General features: G+C 40.5%; 2 protein-coding genes across 3 annotated transcripts; one reads left to right on the top strand and one right to left on the bottom strand.

Annotated features, from left to right (window-relative positions):
• The first annotated feature begins 5,391 nt into the window (after window positions 1-5,391).
• On the top strand, window positions 5,392-14,669 carry psip1a (PC4 and SFRS1 interacting protein 1a). Of its 2 annotated transcripts, XM_041036541.1 has the most exons (17): window positions 5,392-5,506; window positions 5,904-5,993; window positions 6,399-6,475; window positions 6,965-7,103; window positions 7,700-7,789; window positions 8,129-8,242; window positions 9,242-9,301; window positions 9,410-9,470; window positions 9,728-9,821; window positions 10,183-10,366; window positions 10,500-10,579; window positions 10,758-10,813; window positions 11,325-11,395; window positions 12,017-12,118; window positions 12,233-12,431; window positions 13,553-13,649; window positions 13,886-14,669. In XM_041036541.1, exons 2-17 carry the CDS (start codon window positions 5,922-5,924, stop codon window positions 13,914-13,916), a joined length of 1,527 nt encoding a protein of 508 aa, XP_040892475.1. In that variant the 5' UTR covers window positions 5,392-5,506; window positions 5,904-5,921; the 3' UTR covers window positions 13,917-14,669. The 2 variants fall into 2 exon arrangements, with proteins under 2 accessions (XP_040892475.1, XP_040892477.1); XM_041036543.1 differs by lacking the exon at window positions 8,129-8,242.
• On the bottom strand, window positions 14,649-19,383 carry snapc3 (small nuclear RNA activating complex, polypeptide 3). The gene is made up of 9 exons (XM_041036544.1): window positions 19,151-19,383; window positions 18,524-18,607; window positions 18,339-18,417; window positions 18,047-18,151; window positions 17,777-17,926; window positions 17,567-17,649; window positions 16,645-16,803; window positions 15,756-15,863; window positions 14,649-15,666 (listed from the first exon to the last, which is right to left on the bottom strand). The coding sequence occupies exons 1-9, from the start codon at window positions 19,381-19,383 to the stop codon at window positions 15,519-15,521; spliced, it is 1,149 nt and encodes a 382-aa protein (XP_040892478.1). The 3' UTR covers window positions 14,649-15,518.
• Window positions 19,384-20,233: the final 850 nt, after the last annotated feature.

Consider the following 20,233-nt stretch of genomic DNA (forward strand, 5'->3'; position numbering starts at 1 on the left):
TTTAATCCATTATGACCATAAAAATACAGATCAGAGCAGCTTTCAATTTGGTTTTAAATGCAAATACAACTGTTACTTTTGGATGTCACCTCCGACATAACAGTTAGCCAGTGATGCTTAAACCAATCCAAACTGCTGCCTTTGCATCACTGAGGTCTGGTTGAAAAAGAGGACCAGTGCTGGGACAGCAGTAAATCTGCCAGCCAGCCTTGGCTAATGTCAGCCTGATGAAGGCTCCAAACCAGTGGGGTGGGATGTTCCGCTACAACCCTCTGCCCTATGGTCTACCATCATAATTAATATGTTGTTGTATCAAAGTTGAAGCATTTGCCTCCGAAATGTCCCGCGCCCAGCCCCCTTATTAAAGACCTGACCTCCAAGCAGCTGAAGGTTGCTCTGCAAACTTGGCACACCCCCGAGTGAAAACATCTGCTTTCCGCACAGGAAGGACCGCCACGGACCCCATGTCTCAGCTGGTTCCCACATCCCAGCGAGAGAGCCCTTCCCCTGTCCTCACTTGCTGACCCCCACATTTATAACCCCACCCCCACGGCAGCCAAGACCTCCTCAAGCCTTGGGCCCAGGCCTGGACCTCTCCATCACCTCACCCCCTCCCCTGTCCACATGTAGTACCGTGCCAGTGTGGTCACTTTACTGCTGAGAGGACTGCTCCTGTCTTGTTATCCCCACATCACGGCCTGTCGAGAGGAAGGGAGGGATGAGAGGGATGGAAGGCATGGAGGGAGAGGGGGGGTGTAGGCATCTGCGCTGCTCCCACAAAGCGGTGACTGTTGGAACGCTGACAGAAGCATCTGTCATCCCCTGCCTTCACACACTCACCTGCTGTCCGAGGGCCTGACTCTTCCTGTCTTCCTCCTTTGCTCCCTCCCACTTTCTCTCCTCCCTCCGGCTTCTCTGAGTTTTCTCTGTGATTGTGCAAAGCTCTTGGACGCCTCCTTTAGAAATCCCGTACACTGTACTCTCTCCCACCTTCACCTTTAATGAATCAGAGCTGTCAGTGACAGTCCACAGAAGCACACATACAGATCTCTATGAAATGACATGACTTGTGCTGGTAAATTTGTTTTGCAGTGGTTTTATTTTCAACATCAAATTATTGCAAAAGGTTTAAAGATGTGTTTCTCTTTCATCTCAAGTACTTCATGAGTATTGTCTCTAAACATCACATGCAGAGGAACGTTTAGGCTCTAGTTTGCCAGGTCCTTGCCAAATTAAGCCATATTTATTGACAAATATTGCTATGGTGCTAATGAATGTACTGACCTGCCTTGTGACTACTTTATCATTCTCCAGTGGCACCCCCGTCCATTCCCCTAACATGCTGAAGGGTTGCCAGCAGTAAGAGGAAAGATGCCAATCCATGTGGATGACACACACATAAAAAAACACACACACAAGCTCAAGGACACCATCGCTCATTCAAGTCCGGCTAAGGTGCCCTTCAGATGATGCCACACAGGAGTGTGTAAAAAACCCAAATCAATAATTCTGCACAAAGTCTGAAGAACTCAGAAAATCCTTCGTAAATTTTCATCATTGTTCATGTTTAGACTTAGAAATGACAGAGAAGGTTACTGTGTGTGTGTGCGTGCGTGCGTGCGTGCGTGCGTGCGTGCGTGCGTGTGTGTGCATGCGTGTGCATGTGTGTGCATGTTTGCACTTGCTCACATTTCACGTCATTTGCTCAATATCCCCATGAGATATTTCAAACTTAGAAAGAAATAACACACATTGAAAATACTCCATTACAAGAAAAATCCTTCTTTGAAAATGTTACTCAAGTAAAAGTTTATAACCAGCTAAATGTACTATAAAATATTCATGATGCAGAAAAATGACCCCCTAAGAGTTATACTTTCACAAATTCTTTTTTTTTTTTTTTTTTTTGATTAGTGTTACCAATACATTTTTATGTAGGGCTGCAACTAACAATTGTTTTCACCACTTATTAATTGGCAGACTTACTTTCATGTGTGATGAGATAGGAATGCTGAAACCAGTGACTACTTGATGTATTAGCTTCAAAATGCTTTTACTTTAAAAATGCTTTTAAAATGCTTTTTATGCATTTTACTGATGGAGTTCTTTAAAGTGAGAGGGCTCAGAAGGGAACTCAAATGCACAAGTCCAGTACACAGGAATAAGAGGCAAAAAGCTGGTCTTTAATCCAAACAGGGTCGGTACACAGAAAGTCAGTCCAAAATCAGGCAGAGATATCAAAATTGTAAGGCAAAGGGAAAAACCGCAAGAACAAACACAGGGAGTAACACAAGAAACAAATGCTGGAACGATTGACTACACAGACAAAGACGATCTGGCAGAGAACAAAGGGGAGACCAAGACTTAAATACATTAGGAGGTGGGGAAACAATTAGACACAGGTGCAACACATTAGGGGCGAGACAGGTAATCACAGAGGCGGGAAACAAAGGAGGACAGGAAGTGAATTTACAAAAAAGACAAAGGGGTTAGTAATTTCAAAGTAAAACAGGAAACTAACTAAACTGGTATTGAGGAACAGACAAACAGGGCCTGACTCAGGAGCTGGATGTGACAATATGCTGCTGGCTTGCTTATTGTTTTGTTAAACAAAACAATCATTTGCATCATTTTTTACAAGACCATCATGTTTTGTGTGTAAAATCTTCATCTGTTAAATAACTTGTAACAAAAGCTGCCAAACAATTGTAGTGGACCAAAATGTTCTATATCTTCTCAGTGGAGCAGATGTATAAAGTTGTATGAAATGTAAATATTCAAGTAAAGTGCAAATACCTCAATGCTGTGCATGAGTATAGTACTTGGGACAATGTACTTCGATACTTTCCCCCACTGTTCGCAACTTAAGCATCTCCTGAGGCTAATAAAATGGTGCATTTATATTTCACCCATCTCATTTTATTGTTTCATCTGCTCATCTGCTCGTCACCTGAGCTCAGCTGAGAGCCACCAGCTCACCTGCCTGTGTGTCCCTGTGCTGCTACAGAGCTATATGTTGTGGAATCTGTTGTGTAAATTACTGCTTTCAGTGAATATTCCGTTTCTGGGTTGTCTCTTGTCTGCTGTGGCCAGGGGTGAAGCATTAAAGTAGGGAGGTGATTTTGAATGGAACTGGTCATGTATGCAGTAGCCTCTCTCTGCATGGGAGTGAGGACGCTGCAAAGAAGAGAGGCAGGTTAACAAATGAGTGAGTTAGGATAGCAGGACTTTGTGGCCCTCAGAGACAGAGTGGGCTGGGATGTTCTGCCAACACATCGTCTGCCAGGGTGAAGGATACACACTCACATTCATACCCACAAACGCACACACACACACACACACACACACACACTGTCATCTCTCTATAGCTTCATCCCTGGACTCCGTTATAGCCGTGTGTCTGAGCAGGAACCCCACTAAGCTGGCTGGGGTCCAACACAGAGGTCTCTCACCTCGCAGACTGGGCAGGGGGCCTAGTAGCTCCTGTGAGTTATTCCTGGGCATGTACCTGGGTTCCATTTCTCTCTTCTCCTTTTGTCTCATACACCCTGCTCTGGCCCATCCTGGCCTCCTCTTCTCCCTTATCCCCCTCTCTGGGACCCTGTGGCTGATGAGCCTGTCCTTCAACTATCAGCATCTTGTATTGTCTTTAACACACACACACGTACTTGGACTTAGGCAAGCTTGCTTGTGTATCTGTGTGGCCGCAAATGTTGAGGTCACCTTCATATACTTCCACCATCTGCAGTGTTATGTCAGTACAAAGCACTTCAGAGCCTGGTGGCTGACTGACGTAAAGATTTATTATTCTTTAAACTCCTGTACATCCCTGAACTTTTTTCAAGCTAAAAAAAAAAAAAAAAACAAGCAAACAATACTTAAGAAAAAGTTGTGAATGGACAAAAATTTAACCACAAACTATTATAATAATGATAAATGTGGTAATTGATCCATCATTTAGATAATTTTTCAAGCAAAAATAGCAATAATTGACTTGTTCCAGCGCCTCAAATGTGAGGATTTTTTTCCCTGCAATTCAGAAAATGATGACGGGCATTTTTCAGGCATTTAAGACTTAATGATTAATCATGGAAACATTTGTCTGAATAATTGATAATGAAATGGTCATTAGTTGCAACCCTGACTAAAATTTAAAGTCATTTTGCAAAATTATAGCGGGACACATGACATGAGTTTGTGAAGAGGGGTCTAGAGTTTAGACAGTATAGTAGATCAACCATGGAAAGATTTGTCACAGAACAGGATATGCAGAGCAAGGAAAAGTTCAATTTTCACAGAATTTTGTCACATGCACTGTCATCAAGTTACAGGTAAATTACTTCTCATAGAAAACATTGTTTTCTTTTTTCTTTTTTACTTGTTTTGACTTGACAGGCCTTTACACTAAGAAATCCATGCCAAAGAGCCAGATGACAGGAAGAGTGAGAGAGAGCGACAGGTCTCTGCTGCTATGGTGGGTCAAAGTGATCTGACAGTCATCTGCGATACAGACAGCATTTTATGGAAATTAACAGGGATATTCATAGGGAACATTTCAGTTAAAGTGCACCATATAAAGAGTCAGTTAATGATACAGTGTGCAGCCACAATGTTACAGTCAGAGAGAGCAAGGAGATCCAGAGACAGAAGAGCTGCATTAAAAGGATTTCTGATTCTGGATCACGAGTTCCTTTGTATGTTTTGGATGTATTCCAGTAAATAATACTGAATAAATTACTGTTATATTTGCAGTTTTTCCTGACAGTTATAAATAGCTCCCCCCAAAAGTGGCCAAGCCCCCCACCCCCCCACCCCGTTTCCAAATCCTAGTGACGTCCCTGGTGATGCACCCTCCATCAAAGTGGCAGAAGCATCATCAGTACCAAGTAGAAGAATGGAACATCTTTGGAGATCCCACTCTGATCACATTTTGAGGTACCAAGAAATTCTGAGCCACATCTTGGGCCAAAAAAATCACACAGTCTACTTAAGGTACATTTTGTGATTTGTTTATTTGGTGTAGGTCAGCTCCTGACCAGTTTCGATGACGACGACGTTGAGCGTGGCTATGTTTATTTGTTAAAGTGTGGCGATAGTGCGCAGGCGCGTAAGTTGACGCCCACTTTTTCCCCCCAAGCCAAATGCCTGCATATACGATCTATGTAGCGGTAAGATGCTCAGTGAATACCACTTTCACAAATGTTTAAATAATTAAACCCCCCTATAGCTTTACAAGCTCTTAGTATTCGAGTGAATATGGGCTTTTGGTTAAACCCCCCCAAAAAACAGCACAGGTAACGACATTGATTAAAACAGACCTCGCAACACCAACTCCACACACCCCCCCACCACCCCACCCCCGCCTTGCCGTGTAATGGTACAGTCTGTCGACGTTCTGCGCGGGAGCGGAAAACGTGCACCCGACTGTGCGGAAAAGGAGCGCAGTGTTTTCCTGGTTAAAATTCGTGCTACATCAACAATTTACTGAACCACCAACGGTATTCAGGTAATATTCACGATGGCGGGGAATGATGGGGGTCTTTGCGGTTCCGGTACCTTTAAACAGCCACAAGCCAGGTAGCATGTCTGCTTGTTGATGAGGCTGTGCTTACATCTTGTTCAGGCAGGTTAACTCGGTTTTCACTGTCTGTTGAGTGTCAGTGAGATCCGCGTGTGTGCTGGCTGTGGTTGTGTGCAGTGCAGGACTAGTTTTATCGTGCTAAACATGACTGTCATGTTTGAATGAACTGTGGACCCTGAAGGATGTAGGTGGTGGTTAGGGGGAGGGGCACTGAGTGGATGTGTACACGTTTCCCGTGTGCGAGTAGATGCACCACAGTGTAGTTCATGTAAATCGATGGCTAATTTACTCTTTATTTATTTATTTATTTTTAATTTTTCAGCTTTTTAATACCTTCAGCATGGCTCGAGACTGGAAACCCGGTGATCTGATTTTCGCCAAGATGAAGGGCTATCCTCACTGGCCTGCAAGAGTAAGTGTGGAGCTCATGCACAGCCAAAGCAAGGCAAATGTATTCATAGCATGTTTGATTAAAGCTGCAACAATTCAGCAGGTATAATCCACTGATGAAGGGGTACAACTAGAGATTATTTTTATTAATGATTAAGCTCCCGATTATTTCCTTGATTAATTGAGTTGTAAAATGTCAAAAAAAATCTGTCTTGTTTTGTACGAACAAGAGTCCAAACCTCAAAGATATTCAGTTTATCTCAATTGTTTGCTTGTGTGCTTGAAGAATAACTTTGAAAAATATCAGTTATTATCAAAATAGTCGTAGATTGATTTTATATCAGTGGACTTTGATTAGATTTAACAATGACTTTATGTTGTTTATGGCTGCAAGAAAATACCTTCTTCTTTCTCATCTGTCTGACAGATTGATGAAGTCCCAGACGGTGCTGTGAAGCCATCCAACATCAAGTTTCCCATCTTCTTCTTTGGCACTCATGAAACGTTAGTAAAAGACCAGTAACAAGATTTGTCATCTTCTTTTGTTTGATGAGTTTATATTCTACCTACTTAGGTGAAGTTGCATTTAACATTTTGCTCAGTCTGAGCGGCCAGAGAAAATACCAAGTATTGTAGGTACAAGTGATATAGACAGTTGTGTTGCCATATTTAAAAATCTACAGATGTTGATGAAGTTATTTGTTTAATTAGTTAGTGTATCTGTGAAGTAGAGAGGTATAAAAAAACGTAAGCTTTTAGACTGAATGCACTGACAAACATCTTTTTTGCCAGTTTGTCTATTCAGCTGTCATTGAGTTCCAGTAAAGATGTTTCTTTAAATACATAAATGTTTGATGAGTGTCTGAATAGAGTTACCTGTCTTTTTTGTGTGTGTGCTGCTGATCCACCTCGCAGTGAACGCACACTACATTTTTAATGGTTCAGAAGGTATTAAATGGACAAACATCAGTAAAATGATCTTGTTTCCAACAGAGCATTTCTCGGCCCAAAAGATATCTTTCCATACCTGCCTAACAAAGAGAAGTACGCCAAGCCCAACAAGAGGAAAGGCTTCAACGAAGGATTGTGGGAGATTGAGAACAACCCAAAGGTTGAACTCACTGCACCTAAGGTATGTCTTCTTCCTCTTTGTTTCCACCAAAAACATTTTATGGTGTTTATCCACCAGAGGTTGGACTTAGGATCAGCTGTTCCTCAGCTATGATGCTGTGCCTCCCTGACAGTTTTATTTTGGGTTGACTTGTGGAATTGGTGCTTGCTTCTATCCCCACTTTCAGACTCTGGTTTCTCAGTTTTCTCAGACACAAAGTTCCTCTAAATAAGGGGACTAGCAGCCACCATTTAGTTTTGCAATGCTAATATACTGTTAATGCAAAGTCAGCCTTTTCTGTAGCTGCATTAGTGTTAAATTCATTTGAAGCAACTGTTGAAAGTTTTGTCATAAGTTACGGAGAGAGTGGCTTTGCTCAGGTTCACCCTAAAACATCTGTGTACATTAAATATTTTCTGCACAAGTAAGCACAGCAATTAGGTGGTTTTCTGTCCAACAAAATTTGGGTGGTTACTCCTCAGAAAGGTTGAACTATATGCCATCAGAATCATGTTTATTGCCATGTAAGTGAAAGGGTTTCACATTCCTCCTTAATTTAAGTTTTAAGTTACAACTGTTTTTAATCCATTTTTTTTTTTAACTTTTTTTTTTTGAAGCCGGTTCCTCCAGAATCTTTCACTGAAAAGGATTCAGACAGCGGTCCAGATGGAGAGGAGGATGCAGATGACAAAGGGATAAAATCTAAAGTAAGTGTTTGTTCTTCAAATCTGTACAAGTAAATATATACATAGACGCTTCTCTGCATTGACATGCTACTGGTTTGTACCTGTGTCGTCAGCTTCTCTCTTCTTTTGCTGTCTTTCTTATCTTTCTCTGTCTGTCATGTGTCTCTGTTTCATGGTGAATTACATATCACAACAGGCAATAGCTTTCAAATGAAAAGTGTCAATTTGTATTAACAGGTTAAAAAGCATTTTTGCTAAGAGTAGTGTGTGCAACAGAAGAATATCCGCTAACTTTTCTCCCTTTCAAGACTCGCTTACCCCACCGCACTGCGTCCTATGCTGTGTCTCGGGTGCATTCAGGTTCCAGGAAATGAGGCTGAGCAGGAGAATGAGAATGAGGAGAAGGAGGAGGAGGAGGAGGAGGAGGAGGAGGAAGGGTCTCTGATGTCTGAGCAGGGTCCTCAGAACCAGGATGTACGTACTTTGCATGCCGGGATAACGCGGTTCAGGTTGTCTCATCCCCTCTCCGTGGGAAAGCATGTTACACTTGGTGGTTTTTCCAATCGGTGGTTTGTTTCTGTTTGGCTCAAAACTCTTGTTGGCGGCCACAAAGTTTTGCCGGTGCTTGATGTTTTGATTAAACTGCCTGGCCTGGGTTTGCTCTGTTAGTGCCACAGAGGTGATAAATGATTTAAGGTCTGAATTATGTGAGAAAGTAGTCCCTGTGTTTCCAATAAAGTAGTCAAGATTAAACAGTATCAGGTAAGCTTGTGCTCGTCCTCTGGAAATCATGCTCATATCTGGGGCACAATAACTCTGGGTGTGACTGTAACAAAGATTTGGAGAGGGTTTTTTTTGTCTTTCTTTTTTTTTTTTTTACCACCCTGACAACTTGTGCTACTGTTTTCCATTTCCTTCTTTTCCCTGTCTTTATATTGCCTAATTCTACTGTTTGCAATTAGTTGATGTAACTTTATTTTTGCATGGCTTTCTGTGTGCTTTGGAGACAGGTAAGTTGTGACTCAGTTAATGTCTTTATGAATGTCTTTGCACAGGGTGAGAGGGCCTCAGTTAATTTAAGTTTTGTTTTCCCACTGCTGAATATTTCAACAAGTCATGAGCTGTGTCCCAGGAAGACATTTTTTATTCTTTGTGTATGTTTTAATTGACAGTGACATTCTAAAGTATGTAGTGTGAAACACCTATAGTTAATGAAACACTGGAACATTTAATGTTGCACTGAGTGTAATACCACAGTTGTCCACAAGATGCCTAGCTACTGATCCCGGGGTGTGTACAAACAGACTGCTGATCAGATAATCCAAGTAGGACTGAATACATGTTAACATTGATATTTTATATCTTGTTGATATTTATATCTAGCTAGTTCTCTGCTTAGTGTTGCAGTCCTTGCTGATATGTTTAAGAGGTTTTGTTGGCCATGACAAAATTAACAGAGGTGTCACATTTCAGGGCGCTGCTCAGAAAGAATCCGCAGATGTTCTTAAACCCAAGAGAGGAAGAAAGAAAAAGGTTGGTCACATTTATGAATGGGTTTACTGGTGAAACTGTAATGTATAAAAATGTTTTAAGTTCGCAGGGAACCTTTTACAATATGGTGTGTTTTCAATTTTTCTCCAGAGTGATGCAGACCAGGAGGCGGAAAAAGATGATGCTCCTGCTAGTCCAGTTAGTCCTTCAGGTAGACTCTGTAACCCTTGACAGTGTACCCATAATGCTGTTTCGGACTTTGTGCTATGAAGATGATTAATAATCTTAGAAAGTGTGCGGCTTGTATGAATGCAACAGGTACATAGAGCAGGTTGACAAACATTCTGCAGTGTAGAATTATAGGACATTAGCACAGAGTCAGATTTTATTTCAGCTGCGAGCAGTATTCATAGCATTCAAATTGTCTTTTGCATGAGCTGAATTTTTGGTGTGTGTCTGTGTGATCAGGTGGAGAAGGTCCCAAACGAAGAGGCAGGAAGCCCAAAAGTGAGAAGTTGCTTCTGCTCCAGCAACAGGACCAGCAAGGCTCAGGAAGTGAAATGTAACCACACGATGCATAATTCTTACTTAAGTCTGTGTCTCCGGTGCACCACCTTTGCCTGGGGAACTTGCCCAGGATGATTTGTTACTGGAAGTAAATGTATATCATTTCAAGTTTGTCAAATGGACAATGAAAACTAAACAGCTGGCCCTTAAGATTTCAAGATACACAAAGCAGCTTCGAGAGACTCAAAGACGAAAGGAAAAGCATAAAATTCTGCTATAAACTAAGTTTGCTTTAAACTTGCTTTCACAGACAATATAAGTTTATATGACTGTGGGTTATACTCATTGAGCAGCTATATTTAAATTGCTTTCCGTTTGTCTTTCAAACCTCTAACAGATATTTTCCCTACATTTAGGGACACTGCTGAGCCAGACAGGAAGAGAAAGAGGGCACCAGAGGACAAGTCCAAGAGTGGAGAGGAGGAGAAGAGAAAGAAGAAGGAGGACAGCAAAGGAAAGGATGCAGAAGTGAAGGAGCCTGAAGCTAAGAAGAAGAAGCAGTCCAAGGATGACAGCTCCTCTGGCTCTGACGATGATGAGGCAGGTGTCCAGTCCCCACAAATATCTTCATAGTTATAATTCATCAGTAGTGAAATGCCAACATTTATCCTAATAAGATTGTAATGTTAAGTCACTATGATGCTTTCATTTATGTTTTTTCTTCTCATCTCAGAAAAATAAAGGCAGAAAGAAACAGCAAACCTCAGAAACCGACAAAGATGTGCGGCGGCGGAAAGCAGATGAATTAAGAGAGTAAGAGTTCACTACAAAATACCAGAGACCAAAGTGATGTCTCCATATTGCTTATTTTAGCAGCTAGAAGTATTTAATGTACAATTATATGAAGAGAAAAGCTAGAATTTTGAATAACCTGGTATTTTAAATTGAGAAAAGACTTGAATATTGAATAGAATAATAAAATGTCTTGCAGGCCAAACAAAGATGATGGGAAGAAAAATGAAGAGAGGGCAGGAGTTAAGAAAAAAGGTGAGCATTGTAGTTTAAATATGAAAATGAAATATTTAAATTGTCTGTGGGGTTGACTTCAAGAGAAGTACCAGAATTGCAGGACTTACGAAGCACAAAGCATCTAGATAAATTTCTTATTTTCAGTTTGAATTCATTAATTAAAAAAATAGAAAATATTCTATATATTTCTCATTTTTATAAATGAATGTCAGTTCTTGTTATTGTTCATTATTCTCATAATTAATCCTTCATAGAGTTTTTTCCCATCTCCTGTTTTAATGTAGTCCCTCAGTTTAAATTGCAAACGCTGCAACAAATGTCAGTTGTTATAATTATGTTTTGGGGGTCTTCAATTCAGAACATTTCCAGCAGACAGAAGTTTCTCTCTCCAGCTAAAACAAATCTACACAATTGTAAAGAGCTTTTGTTCTGTTTTGTTAATTTCACATCAGTAATATTCTTTAAAAAATAGCAATGCAAGCCAAAACCTTTCCATCACTATGTTGTCTTTTGTTGTTTGTTTCCTCAGAAATGTCAACTGACTTGAAACTCCAGAGACTGCACAGTGAAATTAAGATTTCACTGAAAATTGACAACCCTGTAAGTTCTATTAATCACCATCAGATAATAAATAGGGCATATGTTGTACATTGTTTTTTATTTTTTTTTCCTGGTGTGTCGCTTTCAACTTCACGACAAAACAGGGTTAGTAAACAATAGAAAGCAGCATGGAGGCCAGTGACTACGTTACTACAGTTACTTACAAAATCAGAGCTGCACGTTGTTCTCATGGCGAAAATTAGCATGTCCACCTGGGTGTCATGTTTCCATCACTGCTGACCCAGTGAGGAGAGAAGTCAGTTGTTAGTGGGTGTTTCTGTGCAGGCCTATACATGGCCTAAACTGTATAAACACAGTAACCTCATGACCCAGCTGGAACTGGCCTTTGTCATGAATTTACTTTAGCTGGACCATGGAGGGACGTCAGCAATGTGAAAGGCAGACATTTTTATCTGTGACACCAAAATGACCCACAGGACACACACAGACAGCAATGTTTGGGCCGTACAAAGACAGCATTCTAGTCCACTGTTCTAGTCTTTTACTTTCTAGTAACTGGAGTAACTTGGTCTTGGTTTCTTAATGTCTCTACATTTTTTTCCCTCCCGTCCATGGCATCCCTTTGCCCTGCCCCGTTTCCCCTCCTGCCCGTGTCTCTAGGATGTGAAGAAGTGCTTGGAAGCATTAGATGAGATAGGCGCTCTTCAGGTCACAACCCAGCACCTGCAGAAACACAGTGAACTCATTGCCACGCTCAAAAAGGTACAGTGAATGATCCATAGAAAGACAGTTTATTCAAAACAAACAGCCAAGCTACACAAGGGTCTGTTAGAGTCCTTTACTGAGTGGTGATGCAGGTTTTTATCCATGTTCCAGATTCGCAGATTCAAGGCCAGCCAGGACATCATGGATAAGGCCACCATGTTGTATAACAAGTTTAAGAGTATGTTTCTGGTTGGAGAAGGCGACTGCGTGCTCAGCCAGGTGCTCAACAAGTCTTTAGCCGAACAACGGCTGCACGAAGAAGCCAAGAAAGGAGCACTGAAGAGAGTTGAACAAGCCAAGGAAAACTCAGGTATTATTCCTTGTAGATTCACTTGTTGTCGTCCATGCTGCTTCTTTCATTTGGCTGGAACACATAAAGACAGGTGAGTATTCTGGGTGTACAAATATGTTCGGTAATCTGTGTGCATTTAACTCTAAGCTGAACCCATGTTCATTTATAATACCTCTGAACACAAAAAATGACGTCTGGAGCTTCCATCAGTTGTCAGAGGTTCAGGACATTAGTGGTTCTGTCAGAATCTTTTGGTCATTTAAGGTTCTCGCTTTCTGTGTTTCACTGGAGCTGCTTGTTGCGGCTTAACATTTTGGTCACATCATGGGTTTGAGTATTCCCAGGGATGATCATGACTCACACTGTTGATGAACAAGTAATCACCGTGGAGAATTTGATCACAAGTACGGTTGACTTCCTTCACCACATCAGCTTAGAAGTTGGTGATATTTCAAAGTTGTGTTCACAGCATGTCTCTGCTGCCCTCAAGAAACAAAAAAAATTTAGCTGAAAAAAAAAAACATGAGTCTGTAGAGGTTTGTATTGTTGGATATTTTCTGTATCTGTGCCACAGTAATACCCGAGTTGTGTTATCTATAACAAAACAATAGATTTAGATAGATTTGTTGAGGTCTCAATTAACGAAGGGCCTGCTTTGTTTGAATTCACTGTCTGTTGTAATAACACATTTATAGTATTAGGAATTGAACTGTGAGAGTTGGCTAGGTCAGGTGACAGAGTTGCATGTCTGCGGGTTATTGGTAAATCAGTTATGACATGAATGAAAACCAATCAGAGAACAGAGACATTTATGTGCTTTCAGTCCAGTAGGACGTCATCTGTGGTTGATGTTCTTAGTAGAATCATTGACGGTAACCAGAGCTCTGCAGCCACATCCTTGCTTTAGTGATCTATTTAGCCGATGTCCATACTGTACTTCCACCAAAATGACAGTCTCTGTGAAAGGTCTCTTTCTAGAGAAAGGCATGCCAAATGGATGGAAAATCGTATTTATCTAGTAAGGTCTGGAGCTCGGCATGTGTCATCACATGCTCCTGTGAGTTCTTGTCTCTGCGGTGGTTTAGGTTGCATAGTTTTGTCTGACAGGGTCTGTGTGTCTCTCTGTGCACTGCCTAAAGACAAGATGACGAATGGTGATATCTGCCCTGAAGACAAGAAGCAAGAGGCGGAGAGAGAGAAGCTGCTAGAAGACGCCTCAGCGGGAGAAAATGACAGGTGGTTTACCTAAAACATACAAAAACCAGTGTAATTGAATTATTAGAAATTTGAGTCTGTGGCACAGAGGAAAAAGATATATCAGATTGGGGCAATACAGTACAGTTAATTGTTGGTTTTTGTCTTTTAATGGGACTTACAGACAATAAGAAACATAAAATATCACTGGCCTTATCCTTAATTGCCATCAGTGAAATCTGTTTACCTTTAAACCTATTTATTCTCTTTGACTGTAGTGCCCCAAAGGCTCTGGAAGAGTCCACTTGAGTGTCCTACGTGCCTGAAGAAAAGAGAGGACATTTGCTGCTGTACTCCTGTGTCCAAACTGGGCTCACCAACAGGGATTTCTTGTCCATTTCCCTTTGATGACTGATAACGTTCACTGGTTTCCAGTTTTCGTCAGTTTTGCTGCTCAAAGGCTTCAGTGCTTTGAACCCCTCCAACGCTGATAATGACTGACTGCATAGTTTATTTTTGTACTTTGTGTAATCTTTACCTTTCAGACACCTTTTCTGACATAAATTGTCACATATGTTGAGTTTGATTAACAGTTTAAAAAAAAACTTGTAGATCTGCAGTATTGTGAATCACAGAGAGTGGGTTAGCACCATTTGGTCCTATTTTTCAATTGGAGTAGATGGTTTCGGTTGTACTCTTTGTGTTTTCTTTTGCATTTAAACTTTGCTTTTGACATTTACATAATCAACCGTTTGATCTTAACTTCTCTTACAGATGATTTGAAGTACAGAGGCATAGCTGTAGTTAGAAACACCATTAAAATGTCTTACAATATTGGCTGCATTAGCATTTCGTAGATGCACATTCACTTCAGATGCACACACAGAAAATTGCTTTTGTTTGCCAAAGTTTCTTTTTGCCAAGAAAATGCTTTATTTGCAACCATGTTCAAGTGTCTGTTTTAAAGTTGTTTTTTGTTTTAACATAGATGTAAATAAGAGTATTTTTGTGCCTGTCTGATGACCTGTTTCAGCACTCCATAATAAAGTAGTACATATAGTACACCTTTTTGTCTTTAATCATTTATTTACATTGATCTATATTGAAAGTTTGACCTATTAGCTCCTTGTGATTGACTGACTAATAATTTTACAATGTCTCCAAATAGGTAGATTTACATTGCTGTAGACAAAGATAAGGAAGCCTTAAAGGTCCTTTGACCTAATTTTAACCTCAATTGGCTCCTAACTATGAGTGTTGGAGTTCTATGTTAACTGCAAGCTAACTTTTCTCCCAAAGTTAGAACAGTTTTGGTTATTTCACATTTTAAAAAAAATCTATTTTGGTGATGAAGCAGACTGGCTGAGTTTTTGACTGTTAATCTCTTAATAAATATAACCAGGGATGTGTTTCTTTTCAGACCTTTAACTTTGATTTTTGTGCTTTTAATGATCTGTAGAATCTGCCATCTGTAGAACAATATCTGACTGGGAACTTGATTACTTTCATCATCTATGCCAATCCCTTGAGGTCCAGAAAACCCCTCAGACATTATTCACTGTTTTAAAAATGCTAAAGGGCTAAAGTAACAAATGGATTATACACAAATTATAACAAAGGTGTCACCTCAATGGACAAATTATGTAAGGCTGCATTGGGAAAAAGCAATGAGAATGGAAATACTAATACTACTAATACTAATTAAAATTAGTCTTTCAGTAAACGTTGGTTTATTTCAAACTGAAAAACTATTAAAGCCAAAGCATTACTTTGCAAACAAAGAAAAACTTTTTCTTTTTAAAAAGGATACCTTTCAAAAAACTTAAAACATTTCTTTCTGAAATATAAAGACAGTTAACTGTATTATACAGCATTAAATCAGTGATCTGAGCAATTCACTAAAGAAAAGCTTTAGTTGAAGGCACCACGGTCCACATAGGGATAGGCCAGAAAATCTCCCAGCTTGTTGCCCTCAGCATCGTAGTGAAGCATCCGGAAACACTTGTCACAGAAGAGACATGGGTCGCACGGAGCGACCTGGTCGTTGGTAGTAAACCATCTGCAAAAATAAGAGATGTGGGTTGTGTAATCAGTCCAAAGCTGTCACATTGTTTTTTAATCTCCTTTTTTTTGTTTTGTTATACACACCTTCCAATGAAGACATGGCAAACTGCACACTTCTGGGTGGTGACCCTGTGCTTGTGAGTAAGAAGCGGGTACAGCTTCTTGTCCAGACAGTCGTCCTTATGGATAAGTCTGCAGTGTGTAAAAAGAGAGGAAACAGGGCCGGAGCCATTTCTTAGAGGCCGTGAGTGATAAGAACATTCGTGACATTCAGAGTTGCATTCATGTGTGGTTACCCTGCTCACACCAACAAAAATTCAGCTCACAGACATTTCCTCATCAGTTAGTGTGATGAAACCAAATTAGCTACAAAGTCTTGTGAGAGCAGTCAAATCCTGCCTGACAACGAGGTGCTTTATTTCAAAAGCTTGTAGTGATGATACAGAGATTCAGAAAGCATCATGTTTCAGGCTACTGCCAACAAAATCACATCTTGTGGCAAATCAAACCACCACATAAAACTGTGCAGAGTACAACAATATAGTTTATTAAGGTACAGGGTATGATCCAGGGTTTGATTTTCCCTATGAGCATATGTGCTTGTTACTCAAAACAAGCACCTAATTCAGGATTAGTTGCAGTGAGTTAAAATGACCCTGGATCACTGCATGGGTATTTTGATGTGGCAAATTTGTACTTCACTGACAGAACTTAAGTTCATGAACCTGAAAACAAGTAATTAAACTGTTAACACATTAGTGGAACAACACAAAATTAGCTAATTAGTCATTTTGTGTAAAGTAATCCGTCTGTCATTTGTTTTGGTAAATCGCCACATAAAATATTTGATACTTCCTACCATGGGACAGTAACAGTCATACTTTTAGTAAGAGGTTGAGTGGGTTTTGAAAAGTAGCTGGATCCCAGAACTGAACAGCTATTGAACAACACTGTGGAAAAGCACAGCACTAACCTGACGTCTGTGATGATGACGAGATGTTCGCAGTCGCCCTGATGACAGTAGAGGTACGGGAAGCCCACTTTTACTTTCAGATCCACAAACCGTGTGTCCTCCATCTTGGCTTGGCTGTAGGATGGGAAGTTGCGGGTCTTTGCCCATTCAATGACAGTCCTGTGTTACAAACACAAGGAAGTAGATCACAAGGCATCAGTTAAAAACTTTGACATAATACTGAGTCTCAATCTACAGTTTCTGGTACCTTCATGTTCATCTGTTTAAAAATCCCCTTGAGGTTTATACACAAGAGACAAGAAATGTTCTTTCAATGACAGAGCGTTCCTGTGAATCAGATCCCCATTCATAATTAAAAAAAAAAAAGTGTAATATACCCGAGAGCATTTTGCTTGTCTTTCTGTGGTAACACTACCACATCACCTCTCCAACAACTCTTTCCCCTCACAAGTGTTTAGGGTATTTTAGTGTGAGAATGGAAGCAGCTCAAGAACAATGTTCTGCCCCAAATATTTCCAACCGCCGTCTCTCATCTGTTTATGAGTATGATTATTTTAGGAAATGTGGGCTGCTGGCTAAGACATCTTGATCCAAACAGGAATCACAAGGAATCGACAAATATAGCCATTCAAACTTCTCGTTCATGATGACATCGGTGGCTGACTACATAAGCTGCAGTGTTAGCAGCACCTGAGTTCACAGTAACTCTCCACCAGTCATTTGATTTGTATTCATAGGACTTACAGGTATAGTTTAATATTTGGGGAATATATAACCTGTGAATCAGTGAGCTTTGGAGGTACTGTTAGGTGGATTGTTTTAACTCTCAGCAGAGATCAGCAACATATAACTAAGAGTCGTTACTGAATATCAGGAAATGAGTTTATCTTAACCAGGCAATTAACTAAGAGACAAAACATACATGCTGATGTCTTGACACTCTGGGAATCGCATGTCATTGTAGAAAACTCCTTCGAAGAAAAAGAAAGCCGACTTGTAATGATCCTGAAAAGAGAACACAGGAAAATATTAGCTGTAGGTTTCATGAGCTGGTCACACAACAGATACTCTTCTTAAGTGTGGATACAGACCATGAGAAAATAAATATATCCAGAATTTTCAGAGCGCTTACTTTGCTGATGAAGTCTGGAGCCATGTCCGGTGTGTTGCTGAACTCTCCGCACACTTGCAAGTCGCTGACACAGCAAATGGCATCCCTGAGGTCTGCCAGGCTGTGGGAGCCTGTCATCAGCAGAGTCATGTGGGGTCTTATGTAGTTGAACTGAGGGGAAAATGGACAAAGAACTATCAGTAAATTGGAGAATAACATATAAGAGACAGCGTCTGCAAAGATGGTGAGAGTCTGAGGGTTTCCGTTACACTAAGAAAGGCAAATGCTCACTTTCTCATAAGTGGCGGGGTAGTAGACGTTGATGGTCAGAATGATTTCTCCTTCCGGGACCATGTCAGCCACTGCTTCTGGTTTCCTACCAACAGTTAAACGCTCCTGAGAATCGCATAGAGAACAGAGGCTTACATAAGATTCATGGAAGTTAATGATATGAATGTCTGGCACCTCCTCTGTCAAACAGAACTTTATTTCTCCGACCACAGGACTGTTCAAATCTATTCCACTACTCTAACTTGGGATCTTATCAATTCACACCATTTCAGTAATACTCCAGTGGACTCACCAGTTCATCTGCGTAGAGGTCATGCCTATTCTTGCTGATTTTCAGAGAAGCTTTGTAATCTTGTCTTGTTTTCCTTTGCCTGTTCAAAACAAATCACAGAGCACTGAATGTGAATATGTTTACATGCTGTTCATTTATCCAGGACAAAATATATAATGTAAATTTTTACTGCTGAAGATTCATACATAAGTGTTTTAAGAGTCGGGTCTGGAGGTACAACTTCTGTGTCAGGCTCCTGATCCTCAGGATGGCAACGGAGTGAATCAAGACTGAAAAGAAATTAAAAAAAAAAAAAAGTCCTGTGATTCTTTTACAAAGCATGTGGAAACTGGGAAACGAAAGCATTTACCTGACTGGCAAAATAAAATCTATAGGATAGTTTGAAAACATAATGTTTCAGGCCACGGCTGTCGACGGCATGAGGTCTTAAACAGGGTGATAAAAGCCATGACAACATTCTACCAGGTGACATTAAATGTGTAGTTTTGTTCAACCAACAATCCAAAACCTAAAACTGCTCAATCTACGCCAACGTAATACCAAGAAAAGCATCAAATTCCCCGCTGTAAATTCTCCTCAATGGTTCCAGCCTCTCAATTATTTTTGGCACTTCTGCTTGAGGAACGACTCAAACTGTTAACGACTAATCGACTACTTGCTGCAGCTCTTTCACAGTTCCTGTGCAATGCCAAAACATCTCCATCCATTCATGTGTATCTACTCATGCCTCCACACAACAACTATATGTTTTTGTTTTGTTGTATGTTTCTTTACTCCACTGGCTTTCTTTTGGTGTTGTTAAGTCTAACAACCTGCAGATGGACTTCAGGTCGGCCATGGTCTCCGCGCCGATCCCCATCTCCTTAGCAAAGTTAGCGTCAAACGTGTCCTCGTCCTCCTGCTGGTAGGAGCAGTCGTTCGGCTTCAGCCTCTTCAGCCACTCGTTTCTGAACGAGCCGATGTGAAACGGTTTGGTGTTCACATCAGTATATTCATAATCTGGGATGTTTGTGCTAGTTTCCGTAGAGAGCTTCGACGCCGCCATGTTTGCCTGAATACTAATTGCCCTAAGAGGATCATGGGTAATGTAGTTTTTTCTTTTCTTTTTTAAAAGACTGCTGGTTAGAGTACAATGAGTTACAAATTTACAAGTTCCATCCTCGTTTAAGAAAATTATTGAGCCCATTTCTATGTGAGGAATGTGGCAATAGTAACAACACATGTGTCTCACATTCACACTTTTCTCAAACACCAGTTATAAGATGTGAATTAAGATATAAGAGAGGAACTGTATGTGGAAACTCCACATATTCCCGAAAACCTGGAGGATTTCCATTGTTTTTGTCAGTTTTTCAATGTTGAGAGGGGATCCCTTTGTCTGTTGCAGAAAAAATAAAATCCAAAGTAGGGCTAAATTTGAAACTCAGATAGCCTCCTAAACGACAGAATGACCTTATTTCAGAGTAGGAGACTGAATATACTGGATTTATTATTTTGCTTCATATTTGACCGATCATAAACTGTTTCTTTTGCTTGTGCAGACTTTTTTTTTCAGGCTGTAATGCTTCATCACTTATTAAGATCATTTTAATGATAGCGTATTTAAAGGGAACAAAAGCAGAAAGTGGCTTCAAAGAGTTGAGTGCAGTTAAGCAGGAGAAATGACAAAACCACCAGAAATAATTAGTTATGCAGAGAGATCACATGCATGCAGATAACCAGAAATGTTTACCAAATTTAAGTAAATCACCCCTTGTGCTGACATAGTGAGTTTAACCATTACTGACTGGTCATGATGTAGCTGGAGGGATTTTGTCCCAAATTGACATTATGATGATTTGTAATGGAGACGCCTTTCCATCCCATGCCTCACCACTCCCTTGTGTCTCCCAGTG

This window comes from Toxotes jaculatrix, chromosome 4 (genome assembly GCF_017976425.1).
Source record: "Toxotes jaculatrix isolate fToxJac2 chromosome 4, fToxJac2.pri, whole genome shotgun sequence".
NCBI classification, from domain to species: domain Eukaryota; kingdom Metazoa; phylum Chordata; class Actinopteri; family Toxotidae; genus Toxotes; species Toxotes jaculatrix.